General features: G+C 42.7%; 1 protein-coding gene across 1 annotated transcript in view; it reads left to right on the top strand.

Moving 5' to 3' along the window:
• The window catches only part of HBP1 (HMG-box transcription factor 1), a 28700-nt gene that overhangs the window by 524 nt on the left and 5476 nt on the right, over positions 1–22700 (top strand). Inside the window, exons 2-8 of the mRNA XM_077758315.1 lie at positions 7390–7573; positions 9513–9741; positions 12899–13037; positions 13384–13495; positions 13584–13696; positions 15763–15919; positions 16592–16736. Of these exons, the coding sequence (XP_077614441.1) occupies positions 7390–7573; positions 9513–9741; positions 12899–13037; positions 13384–13495; positions 13584–13696; positions 15763–15919; positions 16592–16736 (1079 nt within the window). The remainder of the gene's footprint in view (positions 1–7389; positions 7574–9512; positions 9742–12898; positions 13038–13383; positions 13496–13583; positions 13697–15762; positions 15920–16591; positions 16737–22700) is intronic.

The following is a 22700-nucleotide window of genomic DNA, read 5'->3' on the forward strand; positions in this document are numbered from 1 at the left end:
TGTATGTTCCGGGACCCCCTGCGGATGCCTGCAGCCTCGGGTAGCCCCGGACCCTATGCATGCTGTTTTTTGTGAGGGTTATAAATGACTGGGGCATTAATAATAGCCGATAATAAAACAAATATTATAGTACACCGTAATAAAAGTTGTGTGAATGTCGTCTTTCTCAAAATACCTTACTGTCCTGCACTCTTGTAATGACGTGAGATGCTGTGAGGTGCTGCCCTCGGCTTTGTGACTTCGTTTGGCAGCTGCTGACCTTCTGACTGTAGGTCGGGAGGAGGATTGTCTGCTTCCAGACCCGATTGACCTTGGGTAACAAATCACGAGTGAAACCTTGGATAAGGGGCAACTGCTGTAACCCACTTTAAATACCTCAGGTCTTCAAGTTAGAGATCCGAATTAATTGCACATGACCTTCCCTTCTCCCTGGGCCGCGGAACAGTTTGAGCTTTCCGATTGGGGAAGGACATAGAGAAATCCATTGTACGGTATCCTTGAGGGTGGAAAGGTAAGGACTCAGGGAAGAATAGGCGTTTGAAAGTAGGAGTCTCATTTCATTTGGTCTGTGCCTTTTTTCTCTTTTCTCAGTTCTTTTCAAAAAGAAAGTCGCATTCAGTCGTCAGTGCTGTTTTCCTCATCTGTAAGAATAACTTTGCTCACAGAGCGGTTTTGAAGTGTTTGTGAAATTAGAGGAAGTATGTCAGATGCTCTACATAGTAGGTTGGCATTTGTAAACCTAATTTCCTTCTTGTCCATTCACGGGGATTGAGCTCTTCCTCTGGTCCTTTCCACCTGTCCTTTTTCTAAGATTTTGTGGATATTTATTTACAGAAGGTTACAAAACAAAAGCAATACAGCCTTCCCATCCCCACCCAATAAAAATTTGTAATCTCAGAAATGGCATTTCAAAATACAGCTGCTGGAGAATTTTACTTTTCCCTTTTGAGAATCTCTGGTCTAGTTGCCAAGTTAAGTCAAATACAAGGCAAGCTATGTCAAATCCTATAACACCAAAGCAGTATGCAAAAGCATGAATGAACAATAGGGTTAGCTCTCCCAGGAGATATTTGAAAGAGGAGCTTGTTTATCAAAATGAATATCTAATTGGTGTAATGTATGTGGGGGGGAATTTTTGAGTATGGCGGCTTCTGGTATTCTTTGTATCATGGGGCCTTGCTTTCCCCAAATAGTTCGACAGAAAAGTCTGAGATGAAAATTTATATTTGTATAGGGATTTGAATTTTGTTTTCATGTATTTTATTTTTAAAGTTTATCATTATTATTACTATTTGAGAGAGGACGCATGTGTGCAACCAGCAGGGGGGGGCAGAGAGAGGAGGGGAGAGAGAGTCCCAAGCAGGCGCCACACTGTCAGCACAGAGCCTGATGTGGGGCCCTAGCCCGTGAACCGTGAGGTCATGATCTGCGCCGAAGCCGGGGGTCCGACGTCTAACCGACTGAGACACCCGGGCGCCTGTTTTCACGTCTGTTGTGTAAGTCTCCCAGTAGCCCGGTGAGCTGAGTGCAGGGGCGGGGAGGTGGCGTCTAAGCGGCCTGCCCCCCGGTGCATGGCAAGCAAGAGGGAGCCTTCAGTTTGTTGACTTGGGTCTGGGCCCCCATTTACTGTGCAGTAAGTAGGCTTGCAGGAGCGCCACGTCGATTATCTCAAGCCCAGACTTTCTCTTTTTTAATGTTCATTTTGGGGGGAGGGAGAGGTGGGGAGGGAGAGGGAAGGGCAGAGAGAGGGTCTGAAACAGGCTCTGTGCCGACAGCATACAGCCTGATGTGGGGCTGGAACTCAGGGACCGTGAAATGACCTGAGCTGAAGTCAGTTGACTGAACTTGATAGTCAGGAGAGGTGTAAACACACGGAACTCCGATTCAGTGGTTAATTGGTCCCTTTTGTTACTGATGAGTAGCTCTGTTTTGAAATTGCCGTGTCCTTCCCCAGCTCCCGAGGGGAATCGTGGTGGAGGGCGGGGACTAGGGGCTGGAGAGACGATAGACGTTGCAGGAGGTGTTCGAGTACTGCCCGAGGTGAGTGGAGACCGTGCAGGGCCCGCTCGTGGCGCGGAGAAGGTCTAGCCGGGGAGGAGAAAGCCAGAAAGCTGCGCAGAGGGAAGGGGAGCACAGGACACACGCTCCCCGGGGCCGGGAGCGGCTCTGTTGCACAAGCCTGCCATGGCTCTGAGGGGGTACACGTGTAGTGTGACCTCTGAACTTCCTGACTGAGGTAAACCGAGAAAATGCTCAAGTTGGAGATGGCAGCTGGGGCTGACTTGCAGATCACATCTGCATGTGAAGTGCAGCCCAGCAGGTGTTCTTAAGGAGTTTAAGTCACCCTAAGATAGGTTTAGTTGTGCTGTGTACACTTACCGAAGTTGGAGAAGTTTCTATGAGAAGACTTCAGGTCTGCTGTGTAAATTGTTAGTATTTACTGTTCAGAGAACTCAGAACGACTAGTTGCTCTCATGTCTTAGGCAGTGCTCAGGAAGGAATCTGCATAGATACTACCAGTTTTCTCAGAACTTTTAAAAGGCAGCTGGGAACAGGTGGCTGACAGACAAATGGGGAATGTGAGTACACTGTTTTTAATATATTTTCCCTTCCGTGTTTGTTATGGATGTTTCTGCATATGCGTATCACATTTCAGTATGATTCTTTTTTATTTAAAAATGTTTTTAATTTGTATTTTTGAGAGATACAGACAGTGCAAATGGCAGAGGGGCAGAGAGAGAGAGAGGGAGACAGAGAGTCCCAAGCAGGCTCTGCGCTGACGTAGGGCTCGAACCCACGAACCGCGAGATCATGACCTAAGCGAAAGTCGGACGCTTAACCGACTAAGCCACCCAGGCGCCCCTGTGGCATAAAGATTTTAAATAGATTGCCCAGAACACATAGCCAGTAAGTAGTAAATTTGATACATAAACTCTGGTAGCCTAATTTCAGAGTCCTTACTCTTGTGTACAAAAACCCTCGAAACTAATTTTCCTAAGTTAGGATTGAAGATTCTGACTCTACCTTTGTAGCTTTAGTATCCATGACTACAAGACACACAAGGCCATTCTATCTTCTGGTGATCCTGGATTCTGTGTTGTTTTGATTTCATCCATTACTTTGAACACACTGCAAGTGCACTCATATAAGTTTCTCTCATTGGAAGATTTTCCTTTCTTCCATTTTACCCATTCATAGCCAAGCCCAGCTGTTAGAACTGTGGTCATTTGCTTATTTCTTTCCACTAAAGCACAGATTTCTTGAGATTCGAGATAAATTGTTCATCATTGAGGTCCAACATTGCAACCCGTAAAGTGCCTTGTACATAATGTGTATTAAGTAAATGAATATATATGTCTATTTAAGTGAAAAGGAACTTGGCAATCATTTTTAGACCACTGGTTTTCATAATGCACTTGGTGTTGTTTGGAAAGCAAACAAATAAAAAGCAGCCCGCAAGGTTACCCCAGACCACATAAATCATCTCTGGAGGTGGGGCCTGGGCATCATTTTGTTTAAAGGACACATAATCATATGCTTGCGAATCACTGATCAAACTTAAAGACTGCTTGATTTTTGCAGTGAGAAGTGGAGGTTCAGAATAATGAGTTCGCCAGTTATGCTTGAGAAATCACATTGTGTTACTAACTGCATCTCTTGTGTAGCCACTAATTTTGTAGGAGATTATTTGTTGTACTTCAGCAGTTTTGCTGTTAACCATATAATAAGACTGTGATTAATTAGTACATAATAGATTGTACTGAGCTGCAAAAGTGTTTATTTCCTAAATGCTTTGGACATCTTTTAGTTTATTTTTTTACTTTTTAAAAATAAAAAAAAAATTTTTGATGTTTATTCATTTTTGAGAGAAAGAGACACAGTGTGAGCGGGGAAGGGGCAGAGAGAGAGGGAGACACAGAACCTGAAGCAGCCTCCAGGCTCTGAGCTGTCAGCACAGAGCCTGACACAGGGCTTGAACTCAAGAACCATGAGATCACGACCTGAGCTAAAGTCAGATGCTCAACCCACTGAGCCACCCAGGTGCCTCATGCCTTGGACATCTTTTAGATAGATAAACTGAAATAATGGTATGATCCCTGATTTTTGAGATGGTGTTGGGATGGAAATATCATATTTCCTTTTGAGGAAATTACCGAAGCTGAATAACTAGCTGTCTCCTCTGTCATTGACTGTTTTCAGTAACTGTTTTATTTGTTTTTAACTTTTTTTTCTTTTAATATTTTTATTTATTTCTAGGAGAGAGAGAGAGAGAGACAGCGTGAGCAGGGGAGGGTCAGAGAGAGAGGGATATACAGACACCGAAAGAGGCTCCAGGCTCTGAGCTGGCAGTCAGCACAGAGCCCGACGCGGGGCTCGAACCCACGAACTGCGAGATCATGACCTAAGCGAAAGTCGGACGCTCAACCGACTAAGCCACCCAGGCGCCCCTGTTTTTAACTTTTTAATGTTTATTTTTGAGAGACCGACAGAGTGCGAGTGGGGGAGGGGTAAAGAGAGGGAGACACAGAATCCAAAGCAAGCTCCAGGCTCTGAACTAGCTGTCAGCACAGAGCCCATTGCAGGGCTCACACTCACAAACCTTGAGATCATGACCTGAGCCGAAGTCAGATGCTTAATTAACCAACTGAGCCCCCCAGATGCCCCAGTAATGGTTCTGTTTAAACAGTAAGTGCCCAGAGTATGTGTGGTGTTGCTTGTGTCAGTCTAGGGATAAAACATTTTGTGAACAAGTCATTTACATTTCTTCTACTCAGTTTGTTTTACCTCGTCCTCACAGTCGCTCTAGCAGGAAAGCCAAGCAGCTAGCATTAGTCCTGTTTTACAGATGAAGATCCCAAACTAGTAGAAGCTCAGTCACTCGGGTCATGTATTTAGTAAGTGTTCAAGCTGGAATCGAAACCCATGATTCCTTACATCTAACCCAGTGCCCTCCTCACTACTCTGTAGAACAGCTTTGTGTTGAGTAAGGGTGCCCAGATCTGGGTCATCTTTTTTTTTTTTTTTTTCTGAGAGAGAGATAGTGTGAGCAGGGGAGGGTCAGAGAGAGAGGGAGACACAGAATCTGAAACAGGCTCCAGGCTCTGAGCTGTCAGCACAGAGACTGACACGGGGCTCAAACCCACGAACCGTGAGATCATGACCTGAGCCGAAGTCGGCTGCCCAACCGACTGAGCCACCCAGGCGCCCGTGATCTGGGTCATCTTTGAGGAGTTCAGGCAGAAAGCACCTGAAGTAGAATGTTAGAAATAAAGTACAGCAACAGGAAGTTTGGCTACATGTGTCAGGAACCTTAAGATGTTTAATTGCCATTCACCTACTAATGTGTCTTTGGAAATCTAAAATAATCGGATATAGGCAGATTTTTTTTTTTTTTTTTAAAGAATGTAAACTGTTACTTACGAGTAAAGAAACGGAACAGCATGTTCAACAGTAGGAGGGATAAGGGAATTTTGGTATATCCTTATGATGTGTATTATATAACTATTTAAAGTAGTAAGAAAAATTAGTGACAGAAAAATGCTATGAACTTACACTAAGGGGAAAGGTGTCAATTATAAATAATACACAGTATGAAGGAAAATAAAATATACGATGATAGGTATCTGCATGAAAAATGTTAGCAGTATATAAATCTGGCTGGTGGGATTAGAAGTCACTTCCTTTTTTTTAAAAAAATGCTTTTTTCCCCCCCCCCATTGACTATGTATTTTACAGTTACGAAAACTTACGTTATAATAAAAAGATTATGAAAAAGCCTTTGTAGAAGAAAATTTGCCAGTATTGCTAGTGTTTCTTGGTGATTATGTCATGGCTTAGAAAGCTCTAGTATAAATACTAAGCAGTTAACATGTTTTCACTGCATTTTTGATCGGCCTACGCTAGGGTACCAGACTTCTAGTGACTTCAAATTGCAGTATATTTTATTGTCTTATTTTTAGGAAAAACTTATGTCCTGTTAGATTTTTTTTGGTGTATATCTCATATTAGCACATTAGAACTTTTTAAAAAAATGAGATTTGGAGTAAATCTTGAGCAATCAGGAAATCTTCCTGTTGCTGTCACCCCTGTTAAATAACCAATTTGATCACTGTCCAGAGGCAGAGTGTAAAAGGTATAACCATACTTTATGACAAAATTTAGATGGTAGACTTTGCTAGAAATTATTTATGTATATTACTCTTGTTGTTTTCTTCCATATGCTAACTTTGTGGGCCTAAGATGAAGACAGATTTACTATCTGTTTAAATTTCCCATTGGGGCGCCTGGGTGGCTCAGTCGGTTAAGCGTCCGACTTTCGCTTAGGTCATGATCTCGCGGTTCGTGGGTTCGAGCCCCGCGTCGGGCTCTGTGCTGACTGCCAGCTCAGAGCCTGCAGCCTGTTTCAGAGTCTGTGTCTCCCTCTCTCTGACCCTCCCCTGCTCATGCTGTCTCTCTCTCTCTTTCCTAGAAATAAACATTAAAAAAAAATTTAAATTTCCCGTGATTATTATTCATCTTTTTAGAAATAATATGCTATTCAGAAGGATAGATATGTTTATTATGACTAAGTACCTAGTTTTCATGAAGAAAACAGCATTTCGGGGTACCTGGGTGGCCCAGTTGGTTAAGCGTCTGGCTCTTGATTTCGGCTTAGGTCACAATCTCACAGTTTCATGAGTTCAAGCTCCACATTGGGTTCTGTGCACTGACTGCGTGGAGCCTGCTTAGGATTCTTCCTCCCTCCCCTGCTTGCATCCTCTCTGGCTCTCTCAAAATAAACAAACAAATTTAAAAGAAAAAAACCCATAGTATGTTAATTTTTTTGAGAAGTATAACCAATGACCATTTTAAGAAATTGTTTCTTCAGGGTTCTTCAGAGAATGCAGTTTTAAGTGTGTTAAACAAACATGTTTACTTTCAGAGATGAGAAAACAACACAGTAGGTAAATAGAGAAATTGAAGTAGAATCTTCAGAAAATGAAAAAGAAATAGAATATTCTTTCAGTCTTTTTTAATTGAGGAAAGTTTAATTTTCTTTTAAATTTGAAGATACAAGTTGAAGAAATGGTTTTGTCAGTCTCTGTATTTGGGTCTCAGAGTTACTAGATTAAAGAAGTAAAAGTATAATGGGGCTGTTATTCTTTTAAAGAAAAGACTTTTATAAATTCAAATATGAATCCTTTGGGGTTTGGGTGCAGTGTAGTGCTGACTACATGGTCATAGCCCAAGAAATCCGGAGTCTGCCTGGTCTGGGGGATGTGTGGACATGGAGCGTAGTTTATGATTACGCGAAAGATGCAACATTAGGGTTCTCTGATGGATTTTATACTTCCACAGTCTCCAGATCACATGATGTGACATTCTTTTCTTTGTTATTCTTATTTGAAGTCGGAGCACCATAACATGGTGTGGGAAGTGAAGACAAATCCGATGCCTAATGCAGTACAGAAGCTCCTGCTGGTGATGGACAAGAGACCTTCAGGAATGAGTGACTCACTCGAGCTGCTGCAGTGTACTGAGAACTTGCCATCCTCCCCCGGGTACAACTCCTGTGATGAGCACATGGAGCTTGGTAAGCAAAAGTCACAGCGTTGTAGGAATCTGAGATTCATACTTTTATGGTTAGCCAGCTTCTCCACCTGCCTTCAACTGCTTACAAGTCCCTCAAGTTTTTGTACCTTGGAGTTTTTGGTGCTCTCTTGTTATTGCTCATACGATTTTATTTAAAACCAACATAACTTTGGGCTGTTCCTGGTTATCATAGGGCCTCATTTACAAATTATCAAACAAAACTGCTGCTGTGGGTAAAGGTTGGGCTGTTAAACACCTCTGGAAAATCCTGCGTGTGGCTCATGTTCCTTTTGAATTGTCCCTGTGAGCCAGCTGGTGTATTGGTCTGCTGGGGAAATCACAGTGGTCTGACCTTCGAGTTTATCACTGCTGCCGAGCTGTGCCCGGGAGGTGCGGCCTGCAGAAGTGTGCGGGTTTGGTGACGGAGGATTTGGGATGGTAGTGCTACGAAGAAGTTGGTGTTGACAGTAAACATCCAGTGAGTGACTGGGGCCTGCCGCCCTGTTGTTCAGTTTGGCTTTTCCTCTGTGTCCACAAAACCCCTGAGAAGCTTTGATGATCTGCAAATGTAACTGTGTCATGTGCTGACACACAGGAGATGCTCCTTGGGAATTGGGAGATCTTGACGGTCTTGGGACATAACCTGCTTGAACGCCAAGGGGTTCCTGGGCCCCGGTATTCGTAGCCTTGGTGGGTGCTGGTGAGCAGGGAGCACCGGTTTATTCAGGCAGTTGATGCTTCACTGTTAACAGTTTAGTCTCAGGGGGAAGTCAGAGGTCAGGGCCCAGGGATGTCAAAAACTCGGATCACTCCTCATGACTTCAGTTCGAAAGTAGTTAATTTCCTGAACTGGAAAGACTGATGAGCCTGTGGCACACTGCAAATAAGTGATGGTCGAGAAGGTTGTTGGCTGCGAGTGAAGAGAGGTAGCTACGCCAGTGAGACCGTTAACAGGGGGCGTTTCTTAAGTTGGTATGATCTTTTCTGGCTGCTCAGTGAAAGGGGGAGGCCTTCGAGTCGGTTTTCTGAGTGGATATCCTGAGTCAGTACTTCTCAGTTAAGACATCTTAGCTTTAATAGGCTGTTCTGAGATGTCTGCCTGAGTAGCGCTTGCCTGTACATGTGTTCTTCCTAACAGTTTAGGAGGACTCCCGACTTCTAGAAGACTTTCCTGACTGATATATTGAAGGGACCCCGGGATCTGTAGTATGTTATAGGTGTGTGTTTCATAAAGATTTTTTAAGGCCTGCAAGATGCTTTTTCTCTCCTCCTTGTTCTTTTTTTTTTAAAACAATTGTTTTTGGAATTTGGTCTTTCTTGGTGTTCATATGTGTGGTGTGTACTATGGGCCTTGGGAACACACTTTTAGGGAAAAAAACCCAACATATTATTGAGTTTAGAATTTTTCAGTCAAAAGAAATAATAGGTAGTAGATAAAGTTGGATAAGTAGTACCTAAACCCTATAATACAATGTTAATCTCATCTTTGAAAATTGTCCTCAATATTGCAGTAATCTTCTATAACTGGGTAATGAGGTATATGAATAAGTATATATGATATGTATTTTTCCTCATTAAACACATTAACATAAAAATGTCTCGATATATGGATTAATCCCAGGTAAGCTATAAAAAAAAAAATCAAAACATATACCTCATTTTCCCAGTCTGTGAAAGGTTGTGGTAATCACAAGTCATTAATACATTTATATTTGTTAACTCTCTTTTTCCGTCAGGCTGTATTGACGCTTGAATGTATAAGATGCTATTTTTTAATGACATTTTTAATGAAACTTGTTCATTGAAGAAAACATTTCAAATTTATACTTCTCACAAAATTAAATAGCCAAATTTAAGGACTTCTCTTCCAACTGTAATTATAATATTGTTCCCTGTGTTAGTAATTTCCTTTTTATAACTTCGAGTGTGCTTATTTGCAGATGACCTTCCTGAACTTCAGGCTGTTCAAAGTGACCCTACCCAGTCTGCCATATACCAGCTAAGTTCAGATGTTTCACATCAAGAGTATCCAAGACCATCTTGGAACCAAAATACCTCAGACATATCAGAAAATACTTATGGTGAAAATGAGGTGGATTGGCTAACAGAATTAGCGAATATTGCCACCAGTCCACAAAGTCCACTTATGCAGTGCTCATTCTACAACAGGTGGGAGTGCTGGGTGTATTTTTATCGAAAACTGCTATCATTATATAAAGAGCTACTTATTTCTTTTCTAATTTTAAAAGTAATAATGTTATTACCCATCTAATGAATGGTTTACTGAATTTAAAATTCAGGTCCTTAGAACTGAGCACATTGTTTTATGATTGCAGAGCTATTTCACCTAATATCATGATTTCATGCTTTGAGAAGTAGATAAAAGTAATATGAGGAGAACCTGGGTGGCTCAGTCAGTTGAGCTTCTGACTTCCGTTCAAGTCCTGAGCTCACGGCTCATGAGTTCGAGCCCCGCGTTGGGCTCTACACTGACTATGTATCCTCTCTCTCCCTTTCTTTCTGCACCCCCTCCCCCAAAGTAAATAAACATTAAAAAAAAAATGATCGAAGAGTCAGAAATATTTGTAAATGTTTTAAAGTCCTCAAAAAAGTAAATCACACCAAGAAATACTTTTATTGTATATTTATACTTAGAGAAATGAAAATTATACTTGTCTAAAGAACCGTGATTATAATAAACATTCTGTTTTAAAATTTTATCAACCTTGAGTTTGGTTCATTTTGGTCTAGGTTTATTTTCTTCCACAGTATAAGTGGCCTTATGTTATTTACCTGTTTGTGAAAACTAAAATTGCTAATATTAAATTCTCAAACTTAATAATAGTGGACTCCCGTTGGTAAAAACCACTTTTTCATGTACTCAGACCAGAGGACCAGAGTTTCCGCAAATGAGTTGCTGTGTTGTGAAATTATGGAAGCTTCAAACTAAAACTTTTGGAGACCTAAGTGGATAATATTGCATTAATTATCCCTGAAGTTAGGAAGTTTTCTGTGTAAAACGACCTAGATAAACAATGGTTTGTAGGGGAGAGAAGTGCCCAGATTTGAACTCACATGGGTAGATGGACCATAGTCTACACAAGATGTGTAGGTATATCTGAATTTTGGTAGTGCTTCTAACTTACTGTAATTCTTTGCTAAAGAATAAACTTTTCATGTCTGAAGCCCTGGTTTTTGCAGTACATTAAACTATGCTGTTTTTCTTCTGTTCAGCGGGATATTGGTCTTGATTAGGGCGAATTCAGTTTTGTTAACAAAAGTTTTCAATTTAATTCCATGGAAATTTCCCAGAAAGAAAAAATAGTCAAAAAGCTAAAAATTTGTTGACAGTTATAAAAAACAAACTGTGATTTTCCCATCGGGCTTACTTTTTCCTAGTTTAGAGATACCACTTCTTCTTTTAATAGAAAACTTATGAGAATTAATAATACAGTTCATGGAAAGTTGAGTAAACTCTTAAGGAAGGTAATCAATATAAATAAAAACGTAAGTAAAGGAGTGTTTTCCTTAAGATACAAATTTATTCTTTGCAGGGTTTTTCTTTTTTTTTTAATGTTTATTTTTGAGAGAGAGCGAGCGAGAGAGAGAGAGAGAGAGAGATCATGAGTGGGGGAGGGGCAGAGAGAGAGGGAGACACAGAATCTGAAGCAGCTTCAGGCTCTGAGCTGTCAGCACAGAGCCCGACGCGGGGTTCGAACCCACGAACCGTGAGACCATGACTTGAGCCGAAGTCGGACGCTTAACCGACTGAGCCCCCAGGGGCCCCCCTCTGCAGTGTCTTCTCTGCTTCCCTTCTTCCTAGGGAACAAGGCCGAGAGTCACGCACTGCTGTCTCACCTGCCTTCTAACACTGCTAGTGGCTGATCATTTCCTTCTTACAGCACGTTAAACTGTGTTAGTTCCTGAGCTTTTGGTGTCTGGAGTCTTAACTGTACAGTACCAAGGGGGTGAGGACAGGTAAAATTTACATTACTGCTGCATAGATAGAGGGATGGAGAGACCTTGTTGGGGTTTTACACACACGTGGCCTGTTAATTCGTACAGAACATTTAGGCCACGTAGATTTCAGAACGTTGCACTGTTACTTCTCTTTAAATGGTTCAACAGAAGGACTGATAAACCCGTTTTACTAGTCACGAAGGCAGGATATACTTGATGAATTTAGCAGTTTGGCCATTCTTTAATACTTCATAAAGATCTAAATGTTTAATAGAAGGAAGAAATGGGGCAAAGATGAAACATTAAGTATTTGTTGTTTGGAATCCAAATTGATTGGAGAGTGTGCTAAAATGCTTGGAAATTTGAGGGGTTTTTATTTAAGAAGTGATAGGAACACAAAGGCAAAGTATAGTTTTATGGACTTTATTCCAAAGTAACTTCTGCAAGCGTACGATGAAACAGCGGTAGTGAGGGTAAAATAAAAATTGAGGGGCTAATGAAACTTCTCCGTGAATAAGGGAAAAAACCGAAAGGAAGATGTCTCTCCCCCTTCTTCAAAGAGGCTTAGTCCAGACCTGCATATATTTTTTTCTGTTAAGGACCAGATTCCTATTTGGCATCTCTGAGAACTGTCCTGATTGAGGACCGTTGGGGCTGGTTGGTCTCCCTAAGACCTTGCAGTCTTTGTCTCTGCTGCTTTCCAGACTCCCGAGCACAGTGCACGTGCTGGGCGCCCTCACTGGGGGTGCTGCTTTTACTGTTACCCCTCCTGGGAACAGTTGACTTTTATCAAAGGTGATTCTCTTGGAAAATAACTAGCCTTATGAGTAGACGGTTTTCGAGAAGCATGTATCAAGAAATAGGAAGTAGTGTCCAGTTGCAGGAAGTTGCAGATAGGCTGCTTTCTGCTAGAATAAGCTTAAGCATTGTAATGCTTCAGGGAGTTCATTTTATCTGCTCAGTGACAGGTGGTTGGCAGGTGGAGGGTTCAGTGTCAGTCACCTTAGGCTGAGATGCCCTGTTGATACTGCAGCAAAGCAGAAGAGAGAAGTGGACAGGGAGCCTGCATGTTATCTTTCATGTCTGTATGTACTTGCTGATACAAAAATGGATGAATAAGTGAAAGTAATTTGGAATTTAAAATACAGGGATAAATATGAAAAAAGAACAGTATTTAAAATGCATGAAGAGGGCCTGGGTAAGAAGCTAAGGAACTGAATGAAATCCTGATGTCTTTACTAGTGTTTTCCGTAGGTGTCTTCTATGTGATAACATTGGTATTACGAGTATGAAGTTCTTTTCATCAAAAGGAAAGATCTGCTTTAAGTACCTATGCTTTGTGGTTAAAACTGCTTCCGTATTTTAGGTCGTCTCCTGTACACATCATAGCTACCAGCAAAAGTTTACATTCCTATGCGCGTCCTCCACCGGTGTCCTCCTCGAAGAGCGAGCCCGTTTTCCCTCATCATCACTGGAAGGAGGAAACCCCAGTCAGACACGAGAGGGTGAGTTTATTCGTGAGGTCAAACTTGACGAAGTTGGCACAGCACTGAAACATGTTGACTTTCCTTTTGAAGCACGTGCAGATGGGAAATTGTCTCATTGCTCTGCTGGTGATCTGGCTTAGATTTTATGTACAGGTCTGTTAACTGTTAGTGTGGTTTGTTACCATTGGGAACATGCATTTAACTAAAACTTCCAGAAACTTCAGCTTTCAAAGGCATATTTTTCCTAAGTTTACAAGTGTTTCAGTTATCCACTAATGAGAAAGAGAGCCTGAAACCTTGAGATAAAGACAGATATTAACAAAATGTTACAAAATAAAAAAGTTTCTAACATTTTTCTCCATAGGCAAACAGTGAGTCAGAATCTGGCATTTTCTGCATGTCCTCCCTCTCAGATGATGATGATTTGGGATGGTGCAATTCTTGGCCTTCAACTGCTTGGCACTGTTTCTTGAAAGGTAAAAAAAAAAAAAATGAATTTTTGCAGCTTACTTATGTAGCACGCTAGTCACATACCTAATATTTGTTTTTCTACTTAAACTTCAGGCACACGACTGTGCTTTCATAAGGGAAGCAAAAAGGAATGGCAGGATGTTGAAGATTTTGCTAGAACCGAAGGCTGCGATAATGAGGAAGATCTCCAAGTGGGCACTCACAAGGTTGTTTTAAAATTCGTAAAACTTTTCCCACATCTTTCAGAAGGAAACAGAGGCTTATTATTAATTGATAGGGAGATCCTCCATTTACTTTCATATTTAAGTGACATCTTAGGTTTCAGGTGGAGGTTTTGTGACTGTGTTACTGCTTAGCTGGATGGAGGGCAGCAGTGCTCTAGGTTTACCTTTGTAATGATGCTTTCTTAGATGGGAAAAAGATGTATTCCTTAGCGCTTTGTATACATTTTATGTTGGGGGAAACGAAACTGGCATTTAAAATACAATGAACATGGGTGCTTGGGGGGCTCAGTTGGTTAAGTGTCCAACTTCGGCTTAGGTCATGATCTCACGGTTTGTGAGTTTGAACCCATTTTCGGGCTCTGTGCTAACAGCAAGCTCAGAGCCTGGAGCCTGCTTCAGATTCTGTCTCCCTCTCTCTCTGACCCCCCCCCCCCATCTCTCTCTCTCTCTCTCTCAAAAATAAACATTAAAAAAATTAAAATACAATGAACAAATGAATGAAGGCTTTTTATCTTAGGTAATGTACAAAGTGGTTAATTCCCAGATGGATAATTGAGAGTTGATTATATGAAGTTACTTTTTAAATGACCCCATAAAACATTGGCAGTTTTTTAGTTGATAAGCAGAAGTAGTAGTTAGGATAAATGTTGGTTGATACCTTTAAAATCTTAATCTTTGAAATCTTTTAATTTCTCCATCTCCACTGTGGGCAGGGGAATTAGGCATGTGAAGTGTGCTTGTTTAAAGTTCCTGTTTTGATCCTGCTGTTGTTACTAATTATTGAGTCTCTGGTCTTGGAGTTAGGAAGCCTGGCTTCTTTCTGGTTCTCCAGCAACTGTCTGTGTGACTGATGTTGGCAGACTCTCGTCCCCACTATGCGTGGGCTCCCTGACCTGAAAATAGGATTGGATTGGTTTTGAGATCTTGTACCTCTAAGAATGTGAAGATCCTGTGGCCTCCGCCTGCATGCTGGACACCCGCACATGAGTCACAGTCCGTTCTTCCTGCTCTGCTTATTCGTATAACCACGCCTGGACTCACCTTTTCTTCCCCTTCCTGGCTTGCTTCTCCCTTCTGTTCAAGGTGTTGTTAGCCTTCTTGATTGACAGATTGAAAACCCAGAAGCGGACCGTCCCCCTCCCCCTTTCATACTCAGTGGGTCGCTTCTCTTTCCTTCCGGTGTTGTGCAGCCCTCCTCTCTCACTCACTGCCTCTTTCACGCACTCGTGTCCTAAGGATCAGGCACAGTAGCGAGCTTTTGATGTGTTGGTCCCCTTTGTTATTTTCCGTGACTTTAAGGGTAGGGATCAGTGTTAGCGTGTTTTCAGAACCTAGTTAGTACCTGGCATGTGCCCGCTGCCCAATAAATACCAGTTGGATTTAAATTTAGCTCCATTCTGCCACCATGGCACTTGTCCACTTAAGACTGTGATGGGTTTCTCTCGTCACATCTTCAAATAAATTGAATACTAGAGGCGCCTTTCATTCTGCAGGCTTTATTATCATCTTCAAGTTGACAGTGGTTAGTACAAATACTTGCGTAGACTTGCAGTGCCCTCTCAAAGGAACGTCTAAGCACCTCCCCCCTCCTGAAGCCTCCTTTGCTTACTAACCGGCCCCTCCTTTTCAGTCTTTGCCACACCTGTGAACCCCCTGGTAGTTTTAGCAAATAGTCCGTACTCTCCAGAGAAGTTGCTGGTTTCGCCCGTTCCTAGCTTGAGGCATGTTCTCCTACCTTCTGGGTTTCATTCTTTTAAAGCCGGTTGCAGTGGGAACTGAAAATCCTGCCTCGTCTCTCAGAGTTAACACGTTCCAGTATCAAGTGCGTTAGCATTGTTACATTTCAGCGCTTACTCGTCTGTTTGGCATTGCAGCGGTTTATGTACGTGCCTTTCTTCATCACTACTGGTTTGAAAGCAAGGACCCTAAAGACAGGGATCCTGTCTTGTTTATTTTCCTTTTTCTACAGACTCTTATATATAATAGGAACTTCATTATGCGTTGAATTAAATATTGTCTGTTTGTTCACTCTGTGCATGTATTTTCAGGGCTATGGTTCAGATGGTCTAAAGTTGTTATCACATGAAGAAAGTGTATCATTTGGCGAGTCTGTACTGAAGTTGACTTTTGATCCTGGTACAGTAGAAGATGGCTTACTTACTGTAGAGTGTAAGCTGGATCACCCTTTCTATGTTAAAAATAAAGGTAGGGTGTCAATTTGAATTTATAGTAACTTTTTAAAGAAATCTTCTTAAATCTGGAATGATGTCTTGTGGCATAATTCTTGGATGATTAAGAAAAGAACTTGAAGGGCAAACTTCTTTCAAACTACACAGAACTACCATAGAAAGGGCCTTGTAATACCACCTAATGGTGCTTTAGGGTCTTAGCAGTAGTCAGGCGGGGCTCCACTTCCTGTGGGTATGAACTCGTACATCCGGGTAGCGTACTATATAAGCAGCTCTCTGTTATCTTGGTATCATTTGAGGGAATGGAATACTCTGATAATTGCACTGAAATCACTTTTCATAGATTTATTATACTAACACCATGTGAAAAATAATTCAGAGGCTATTTCGTGGTCTCGGTAATTGTCACCTATTACTATCTTGTAAATTGATGGAAGTGTTGATTGATAGAATCTGTATATTAATAAAATGCTGAATCAAACTAGTTTTGGAGAGCTTCTCGCTGCTTCAAGGAAATACTTGAGACTTGTTTTGTGGTAAAGATACAGGACATGTTAAAAATCTGCTGAGACTTAAGTAATAACCTGTTTTCAAGGCTCAGAAGTGAAAGGTCTGTCGTAGAATAAATAATTAGGGTCCCTCTGTCAATCCCAGTCCTTTACGTAACTGCTGTTTGATTTGGTTTTAGGTTGGTCATCGTTTTATCCAAGCCTGACTGTGGTACAGCATGGCATTCCGTGTTGTGAGATCCATATTGGTGATGTCTGTCTACCTCCTGGACACCCCGATGCCATTAATTTTGATGATTCAGGTGTTTTTGATACATTTAAAAGGTAATACTGGATTCTTTCCCTGTTGTGAATGTTTACCTTTAACTCTCTGTCAGCTGTGGAGTCATACTTAGGAGGCTAAACCTCAAAGGCTTGAAGGTTAGAAAAGGACTACTTCGAGCAAGTACATCCGTGATTGATGAAAATACTTGGTAGTTGATGTAAAATAATAGTTCCAGGGGAGTTTTACACAGAGTAGTCACACAGGAAAACCATGACTTCATAAAACATTTGGAATTAGATTGGGAAAAATGGTCTGTGACCATGAACTAAATGGATCAACTTTGAAGGTGGTTATACATATGGACACCTGCTATGTGTGGCCCTTGTAACCAGTCCTTAAGTCTCTTGGTAGTGGTTTTTCGTACTTAACCATCCTTTTCTTTCTGTAACTGTATCTTTAATAATTCATTTCGACTAAGGGCATTAGTAGCATGAATTAACAAATAGTAAAAATAGCAAAAACTTGACATTTGGAAAATCCTAAAGAGGGAAGTGATTTTTCGGACATCCCCTTGCTAGGCCACGGTAGAACAGAACTAGTGCCCGTGTGTCCTGATGCTCGAGGGGGTTGAGCTGTCTCTGTTCTGGTCTCCGCACTGAGCCCTGCGTCCCAAAACCCCGCAGGCCTGGCTGACCCTGGGCAGTTGTTCCCTTGTTGCCAGACGGTATCCACAGGGAGTCTGTTTGTAGGCGTCTGGGAATCTAAAACTCATTTTTTCTTTAAGATAATTATTAATCTTTATTTTTGAGAAAGAGAGAGAGAGCGTGCGCAGGTAGGGGAGGGGCAGAGAGAGAGGGAGACACAGACTCTGAAGCAGCTCCAGGCTCCAGGCCGTCAGCACAGGGCCCGACGCGGGGCTTGAACCCACGAACCGCGAGATCGGGACCTGAGCTGAAGTCGGGACGCTTCACCGACTGAGCCCCCCAGGCGCCCCTCTTTAAGATAATTATTAAGTTCATAGGCATTAAGTAGAGAATTCAGAATTCCTGCTGGCCTATAGGTTTTGTTTATTTCATTCAATTTACTGTAATAAAACATAAGGTTAATCTATTTTTATTTTGAAAGGATCTGTGAGGATGTCATTTTAAAAAAAGCACCTACACAGGTTACGTGCCCTGGAAACGTCCGCAGCTTGCAGTCTAAACGCTGTTTGGTTACATCCCTCATACACTCTGTTCTTTTTACCAATTCAAGAGAAATGAGGTGGTTTTGAGGTCTGATACTCTAAGCACTCTTAGGATGTAGGTGAGTGATACCTCTTAGGTTTTGGTGAGAATATTCTAGAGATAGAAAATCTTTGGAAGACAATTTGGCTTTTTTTTTTTTTAAGCTTATTTATTTTGAGAGAGAGAGCAGGGCAAGGTCAGAGAGAGAGGAACAGAGAGAATCCCAAGCAGGCTCTGTGCTGTCAGCTCAGAGCCCAGCGAAGAGCTGGATCCCACAAACCGTGAGATCATGACCTGAGCCAATATCAAGAGTCAGACACCCGACTGACCCTGGCGCCCCTAATTTGGCTTTATCTTAGAACCCTGAGTATCAGCAGCTCCGTTCCTGTGTGTGCCCTAGAGGAGTAAATCCTCACAGACACGCAGCAGGAGAACCAATATGATACTAAGTAGAAAATGAAAGAGCCATAGCCATCCATTTTGAAATATGGATCAACTTTAGAAATAATGTTAAGCAAAATTAGTCTCAAATATATGTTAGAATTCCATTTTTTTGGTATGGAATCACATAATCTTTGAAGATGCATCTAATAAAATTATAAGTCTAATTACATTTATATAATTTTTACTTCGTGTATATAATATACATTATACAGTTAGGCTGGGGACCCCAGGACCACCCCCGGTCCTGTGCTGTAGCAGGATGGCTCACAGGATTCAGTGTGTAGTCACACCCCTGCCTAGGTTTCTTCTGGCCCCAGGGCGTGAAGCAAGGTCCTGAGAAGGGAGAGGCCTGTGGGCTGAGGTGTGGAGGGAGCCGGGCCTCCCGGCCTCCTCCCAGGGCAGCCGCACCGCGTGCGCATTTCTCTCAACAGTGAGTTGTGACCACAGGACGAATTGGCATCAGCCGGGGAAGCCGTTAGGCACTCGGCACCGGCGTTTTTACTGGGAGCTGGTCGTACAGGCTGCCTCTGCCTTGCGTGTACCCACATTTCAGACTTCCGAAAGAAAAGCAGGTGTTTAGGGCCAACCGTGTTGTTTGTACACAGTTGAGGCACAGTGAGCTACTCTTACCAGGGTGGGAATGATGAGAACCCTCCTGGAATCCTGATTTTAGATGCTAGTCGAGGGCCCGCCGTTCAAGGACGCCCTCGAAAGGATAGCCGTCCGGCCCGCAGTGTCACCTATGCTGCATAACAGAACGCTGACGTGGTACGTGTTGATACAATTGACACGTTACATAATTAATTCTACTGTGTATTAGTATAATGCTATTATATTAAGACTACAGTGTTTATATGTTCTGTTTATGAATAATGTATTTTTATAATAAAATTATAGAAAAAAGTAAGGGGATGACAAGCCAGGAGGGTGGTTATCTCTGGGGGTGGCAAATGTGGAACTTCGGTGAGAGCAGAAATACTCTGTTTCATAATTAGGCTGTGAGTTCACTCCTTTGTACACTTTGTAACTAACATAAAAGTTAAATACATTTCCTACTTATCAGGTATTGCACAGTGCAGAACTCTTTTTTAAAACTTGTTTTAAGCAAAAACCACACTAGCCGACCTAATTCTTTTTCCAAGACAGTAGGTTCTCCTCACTTGGTCTCTCCGAAGATGACCTTGGACATTGGTCTCGTTTTCCTGTGGAGTGACTTTCTGCCCTTCCTAGAGGAGTGGCAAATGGGCAGTTTGATCAAGGAGAAAAGAAACAGAGTTGAGAAGCAGGAGTTGACTGAATTTCCATTGTCGATTAGATTGTGGCTTGGTGGGTTGAGGGACGTGCTGGCATAAGGAGTGCGAGGAAGGGGAGGAAGGCAGGAAGAAACACTTGTCGGAAAGAGAACCCCAGAATCACTTCCCAGGGACAGCCTGGGGCTTTGGGGCCAGCTCTTGGGTCCTGCTGTCCAAGGAGGGATGGTTGGGTAGATTTTAGCTTGGTAAGGACCAGAAGTCAGCCGCGGATGAGCTCTTGGGCTGGAAATGAACGATTTCCAGTTCATTTGTAGAAAGGAGGTCTCAGTGAGAGCATGACTTGGAGAAGCCCATTCGAGACACGGACCTGAGGCCAGTCTTCTGGACGCCAGGCAGGTTTCAGACCGTCATTGTGACTGTGTGAAGTTAGCATTTCTGTCCAAGTGATAGAATTTAAGTCCTAAGTGTCCGTTGTGTGCCAGGTGCTGTTCGTGCGTGGGTGCACTTCATCTGCGCGGTCTTGTGAGATTATAGCCTCACTTTACCAGCGGTGGGGAGGCGGTGGCCGTTAAGGAACCGGAAACAGCCGTTAGTATCAGAACCAGGATTCAAGTCTGTATCCTCTAGAGATTCCAACTTTCGTGTTCTAGTTGCCGGTCCAGGGTATCTCTGCAGGAATAACCCAGAGCCCAGAGAATGCCTGCTCTGTGCCAGCCTCTGCCCTAGGTGTTGTGGGCACTGTTCTGTCAGCTCTGCGGCACGGCAGGGCGCGTGTTCCGTTTAGATAGAAGTAAGCGGGCACCACGGGGTTTGTTTAACCTGGCTGAGTCCTTCTCCTAGTAGGGGGAAGAGGTGGGGTGTGAACCCACTTAAAATTTTACATTATTACTTTCTCCAGAACTTTTTTTTTTTTTTTTTTATACCTCTTCAGTTAGTCATCAGATACTTGACGGCCTGGCATAGGTGTTGGGTGCAGGGATTTAAAATCTGTTAGGACACGGGCCTGGCTCTTTGCTCCCGGTCTAGAGAAGGCAGCGTATTAGTACCTGGGCACGTGTTGTGTGTGCTGAGGCAGAGGCGGTGTGGCCTGGCGGGAGCAGGGGCTCTGGAGCTGGGATGCCTGGGTTCAGATCCTAGCTTTGCGGTAGGCTTGTTGTGGAAGCTGGGGTAAGTCACTGAACTTGTCTATGGGTCTTAAAAAAACATCTGTAAAACGAGGGTAATGTTGAAAGGTGGATTAAAGTGAGTGCCTGTAGCTGTGCTTCACAGACATAATACTACTGTGGAGTTTTTTTTTAAGAATAGAAAGTGGTGGGGGGTGGCTGGGTGGCTCACTCAGTTAAGCCTCCAACTCTTGATCTGGACTCAGGTCATGGTCTCATAGTTTGTGGGGTCGAGTCCTGCACTGGGCTCTGCACTGACAGCTCAGAGCCTGCTTGGGATTCTCTCTCTGCTCCTTCCATGTTGGAGCCCACTCCCTCCCCACCTCCCTCCCCTTCAAAAATAAGGAAAGTCTTAAAAAATAGAAAAAAAGAATAAGAATTAGTGAAGGTGAGAAACTGTATTCGAGCCTAAGGAATAGAAGGGAGAAAAAGTAGAGGCAAGAAACAAGACACATTTCAGGAACTACTCACCGAAGGAGAATGAATTCTTTTTTTAAAAGCTTTTTATAAAAGCATATTTATTTTGAGAGAGAGCGAGCCAGCGCGCACGCACACGTGAGCGTGAGTGGGGGGAGGGGCAGAGAGGGAGGGAGGAGGAGGATCCCAAGCACGCTCTGTGTGGTCAGCACGGCGCCCAATAACGGGGCTTGAACTTTCCAAACCGAGATCACGACCTGAGCCGAAACCAGCAGTCAGACGCTTGCCTGACTGAGCCACCTGGGCGCCCCAAGGAGAAAGCATTCTGAGTGTAGCAAAAGGTAAAGCTTTTTTAAGACATTCTATGTAATATTTTAATGTGTTAGTCCTATCAAAATCCCGAATTTTGTGATTGAATATTTCAAACTACTTTAAGTTGTATCCATAATGGAAGTCGAGGACAGTTACATTTGTACCACTAGATGGTAGAGTTGTCAAATTTCATTAATTAGCTTGCTTCTAGTTCAACCTTTTGTTATTTCAGATTATAATTAAATACTTCCTTCATTGGAGATTAATAATTTTGTATCAGGTTCATTTACAATGCTTATTTATTGCTTTGTTTAAATTATATATGGGAGGGGCTCAAGATTGCAAAAATTGTTTTTTTGATGTAATCCTGACTGCTGAGCATTGATTGGATGATTTTGGCCTCATACTTATTGCATGTAATGCCTTTAAAAAACCACATGGGTGGTTGATAATTGGTAGAAGTCATTTTTATCGTGTGCAGTGAGTGGCACCGGCCTCATGCACTTAGCCCTCTCCATCTGTCTCTGGAATAACTCCTAATCCCCTATGGCCTTACCCTTAGGCGGATACTGTTTCTGGAGCTAATATCAACCTGTTTTGATGTATTACCGGAATTTCTGTTTCAGGGAGAGAAGCAGGGGCTGGATTTAGAATAAAAGGCTTTCTGTTAAGAGAAAAAGTAGAGGCCGTGGGCATTAACACAGTTAGAACAAAAGAAACCTTCTGACCGGTGAAATCTGTAGGCGGTCTACACTAGCTCTCCTCAGATAATATTCTCATTTGGTCTCATGACTGTGTGTGCACCGTGAGGGTGGCCAGTGACCGGGTGAGGACCATGGTTTGGGTGAGGAAGGCTGGGGCCTTGGAGGTGGACACGTCGGGCCTGGACCTCGAAGCTGGATGGCCTTGGTTGAATAGCACGTTTTCCTTCTCAGCTTGTTTCTCAATATAAAGAGGACAGTGGTGCTCACGAGGAAGCTGGTTGGGACGATAAGGTAATCTGGGTAGCTTCCCTCCATGCCTTGTGACCCGAACGTACCAAACAAAATACGGCCTTGCCTGATCACTGTGAGGTGTTCCTAAGCTGTGTTGTAACAGATGAATGGCCTTCAGGGAAGATTGATGTCTGTAGGACTGTTTTGACCTAAAATCATTTTAAGTTCTTTTAGCTGTATCCAGTCACTCTTGGCTGTCCTTCCCCAACACTT

Source organism: Crocuta crocuta, unplaced genomic scaffold (assembly GCF_008692635.1).
Source record: "Crocuta crocuta isolate KB4526 unplaced genomic scaffold, BGI_CrCroc_1.0 scaffold103, whole genome shotgun sequence".
Taxonomy (NCBI): Eukaryota; Metazoa; Chordata; class Mammalia; order Carnivora; family Hyaenidae; genus Crocuta; species Crocuta crocuta.